General features: G+C 36.9%; 1 protein-coding gene across 1 annotated transcript; it reads right to left on the reverse strand.

Moving 5' to 3' along the window:
• Nucleotides 1-261: 261 nt before the first annotated feature.
• On the reverse strand, nt 262-4,123 carry LOC130957906 (calcium-dependent protein kinase 26-like). Its single transcript, XM_057884751.1, has 7 exons — nt 3,064-4,123; nt 2,221-2,364; nt 1,977-2,129; nt 1,620-1,735; nt 1,265-1,432; nt 898-1,122; nt 262-431 (listed from the first exon to the last, which is right to left on the reverse strand). The coding sequence occupies exons 1-7, from the start codon at nt 3,869-3,871 to the stop codon at nt 303-305; spliced, it is 1,743 nt and encodes a 580-aa protein (XP_057740734.1). The 5' UTR covers nt 3,872-4,123; the 3' UTR covers nt 262-302.
• Between the last annotated feature and the right edge of the window lie 231 nt (nt 4,124-4,354).

A 4,354-nucleotide genomic window follows, 5' to 3' on the forward strand; every position in this document is an offset into this window, starting at 1 on the left:
TTATTTTTGGTTCTTTGTAGTGATATTTTGTGACATTTAGCACATCTAATTATAAATAAGTGTGCTTGTGTGGCTGAATGAAATACAATTGTCACCAAGTCAAAAAACCAAAATCAAATTGCCAAAATCAAATTTTACTCTTATGATTTGCATTTACATGGTAAATCCCACATGAAAACCTATCAAAATTTTTACAGACTAAGCTTTACAATTGCAGGAGAAATTAAATTCACTGGAGAGTGGTGAATGTTAAATGCTAAGTTAACAAAAGAAAAAGAAAAAATGGCCTATTTTTTTTTTTGTCAACATACTGAAAGTGCTTCCCTAAATCCAATTCTAAAACTAGAGCTACCTTTTACACCAGTCTTTCCTAAATCTGTATCTCCTCTCTGCATCATTGCAACAAATTCATTGTAGTCTATTCTGCCATCCTGAAAGAGCACAACATGAACACAACAAAATTGTAAGAGATGAAAGAATTCGAGTTTCAGTATTGCATAAGCATACATTAAGTTTGACATCTAACTTGAAGTATGAAAACCACATATGACCTAACACATTTCATGAGAATTCAAAATCAGGACAACAGAGGAAACATGGTTTGGGATGTTGTTTTAAGGAGTACCTATAGTCCAAATCATCACTTAAAACAATGATAAAATGTTCAATTCTAGGTTCAAGATGGATGGATATAAGAAAATATAAGATTTTGTTAAGAAGTTCCCATAACTAGAATGATATATCTATTTATTCTAATGTCCACCGGTAGTTTATTTCGATTGAAGAAAAGTTCAGTGAAGTTCACTACCATGCATTGTTATCTATTTGCTTAATGCAAGAAAATGGATGAGGATTTATCAGATGCAAAGCTTGAGTTTATGAGTAGAATGTACTGACGTTATTCTGATCAGCTTCTCGGATGATTTCATCCAAGCTGACATCCTCCATGCCAAATTCTTCACAAGCTTGTTGAAGCTCATCTTGAGTGATGTAGCCACTTCCATCTTTATCAAAGTATGAGAAAGCTGTGACCAAATGATCTTCTCTTTTGACTTTGTTTAAATGCATAGTTGCAGCTATGAATTCCCCATACTCAATTGTGCCACTGTTATCAACATCTGCCTGCAATCCAGAAACAAAATTCAGAAAAATGGTTAAATAATACAATACTAAAAACTAAACTCAATGTTATCAATCCAAATATTCTGATAGGATAAGATGTTTGACCAACAAAGAAATTGATGAACTGTGAAGTAGTACTTACAGCTTGCATTAGATCGAAAATTTCTGATTCGCTGAGATTAGCACCAAACGTTCTCAGTCCAACCTTGAATTCTTCAAAAGTTATTTGACCACTGTTGTCCGTGTCTATCATCTGGAATATTTCTTTCAATCCTGAAATTTCTTCTTCAGAGAGATTCTCTGCAATAATCTACAGAGAATAACATGGAAAATGTTATACATGAGCACAATTTGACAGTTCCATTTGTATTAAGGTACTGACAATTGAAATGTTCAACTGTGCAAATAAAATTCAATATTTAACAGTATTAACGGTTATTAATTTATCATTCTCACGGTCATAGGACAGAATTGTAAAAGAGGAAAAATGTAATTACTCTGAGAGCCATTTTCTTGAGCTTGTTCATTGCAGAAAACTGCTTCAGGCGACTCAAAACCGTAGAATCTAAAGGCTTGTCTGGAGCAACTCCATTTTCTTGAATCCAAGGGTGACCTGCACAAAATCGGAACATTCTTTATCATTCATAAGATGGTAGGAAAACCTCAATCAGTTAGTTCTCTTCTCACAAGTCAAGAGTGTGACAATACAAGTATCTCTTCCAAAATCTTTGCATATATGAAAATCACATGTTAAATGTGGTACCTATGCGGGTCAAATGTTTTAGTGCCTAATTAGTAATAGCAGTTCCTGTTTCACTTGTAGTTGTCTCTCAATGGGATAAGAGGAAACTTACAAAGAACTTCATGAGCTGTAATCCGTTTTCTTGGATCTCTAACAAGCATGCTCCTCACCAAGTCTTTTGCACTTTCAGAGATACTCGACCAAGGATCAGAAGAGAAATCAAGATCACCATTCAAAACCTCGTGAAATATCTCTTGCTCTGATTCTGTTATGAAGGAATGAAGTGAAACCAAGTAAATACAAAATGAAGTAAATTGATAGGATCGTCAAGGACAAAGTATCTTAAGAACTCTTACCGCCCCAAAATGGAGGGAATCCACATAAGAGAATGTATAGCATCACACCAGCACTCCAAACATCTGCTTCTGGGCCATAATGCTTACACAGAACTTCGGGTGCAATATAGTAAGGACTTCCTACCACATCGGTGAATTTGTCTCCTGTTAACAAAGTGTGTTAGTGATAATTGCAAATAACAAAAACGAGTAAAACAATGCAGAAGATTTTAGCAATGGCAAACACAGAACACAAACTAATTATATTTAGCATGCAATGCATCTAGATTCTAGATTAAGAAGAATTTCATTCTTCAGGAATGCTATGCCTGTTTCATGAATCACATATTATTACAACAAATATGATTCACATCATTAGTTAATAAGACACAAAATTATGAGCAATGCTACCAACAAAACTTATCATTTTTTTGTCAACACTTGGCAAACTCTAAACACTAAAAACTAAATCTAAACTCTAAATTCTAATAGTATAAAAATAAGGTGTCGTTGGCCAAAGTGTTGGCTAATAATATTGATAAAAAGTGTTGGCCCTCTAATATTTCTCTAAAATGATTCCTGCACAAGGGAGTAAACTATAGCTATGTAATTCCTTGCAGCAAACACGAGCTAAATCATCAATAGTATGTGCAAACAGGCATTAGCCTAGTCCAGAAAGACCTATTAATCTGTTATTCAGTCAGTGTGGCTTAACAATTTCACTTACAAAGGAAATTGTATTAGAACGGGAAAGCAAAATAACTAGAGATAATAAAAGCTATAAGGTTGTGTTTGGAATAGTTACCAAACACAGGCTAATAGAAGTAGAACAATGGGGAAGAGAAAGGACACATTTGGAAATACCTGGTTTGAAAAAAGCAGACATTCCAAAATCTATTGCCTTGAGGGTGGAATCTTCATGGACATCAAGAAAAAGGAAATTCTCTGGCTTAAGGTCACGATGCATAACTCCAAGGGAGTGGCAAGCCTCCACAACACTGACAATAGTCCTGACAAGCTTTGCCGCCTTCTTTTCCGTGTAATGGCCCCTTTCCACAATCCTATCAAAGAGCTCACCCCCTGCACACAACTCCATGACAACATGAACCGCAATGGCATCCTCGTAAGCCCCTTTGATGGAGACCACATTGGGGCTTCCCGCCAAGTGATGCATTATCTGAATCTCCCTCCTCACATCATCCACATCATCATCTGTAAGCAACTTCACTTTTGCAATGGACTTGCATGCATACTTGATTCCAGTAGCCTTCTCTACACAAAGAAAAGTTGTTCCATATTGTCCATGCCCAAGCTCAGCTCCCAAATGAAAGTACTCTTTAATGTGGCCGGTTTGTCTGGGCAGAACCGAGTCTGCTCGAAGCCCTGCACTTGCAGACCTCTTAGTACTTTGAAGTTTTGCTTTTGGTGTCTCTTCTGGTCTAACTACTACTTGCCTAGATTGCTGCTTATCCTCCTCTTGTTTGTAATAGTGTTGATGATGAGCATCAATCTTGATGGGCTGTGGAGCATTTTGTTGAACAGGTTGTGTGCATGAAGGAGGTTCTATTATTGCGGTTGTTGGATTAGACCACCAGAATGGAGTGGAAGCAACATAGGAGAAGGAGAATAGTCCTTCCTTGGAGTCTCTGGATCCAACACAATTGTTTCCCATTTCTGATAAGCTAATTCTCTTTCAAGTATTGTGCAGTACAATGCTGAGAACAAGGAAAGAAGCAAGGTTTTTGAAGTGGAGAGAGAGAGAGGAAGGTTTCATTGGGCGACAGAGTCCAATGGAGCAAAATTGTGTGTGGAAGAGTCTCCATGAATATTTTTTATTATTATTATTATTAGTAATATGTGTGTGAATATGGAAAAGGTCGTGTTTAACTGTTTATGAAATGAAATTGGCAAGAAAGAAGAGAAGAAGAGAAGAAGAGGGAGAGAGTGCGAGTTACCGGTATTTTCTGTTAAGGAATGCTTCAAAACGCGTGTACTTGATCCAACGGCATTCAAGAAGTTCAGGGAGCTGACGTGGACGCTGGAGATTTCATTAAAATAGTCGCACTGGTCATGCGTAATTTGTGACTTTTGTGAAGGAGGCTTGCTGTATCCTGCCAAGCCGCCGTCCCTCGCCTGTTACTCTTTATTTTCATTA

The sequence above is a fragment of the Arachis stenosperma genome, chromosome 10 (assembly GCF_014773155.1).
Source record: "Arachis stenosperma cultivar V10309 chromosome 10, arast.V10309.gnm1.PFL2, whole genome shotgun sequence".
Taxonomy (NCBI): domain Eukaryota; kingdom Viridiplantae; phylum Streptophyta; class Magnoliopsida; order Fabales; family Fabaceae; genus Arachis; species Arachis stenosperma.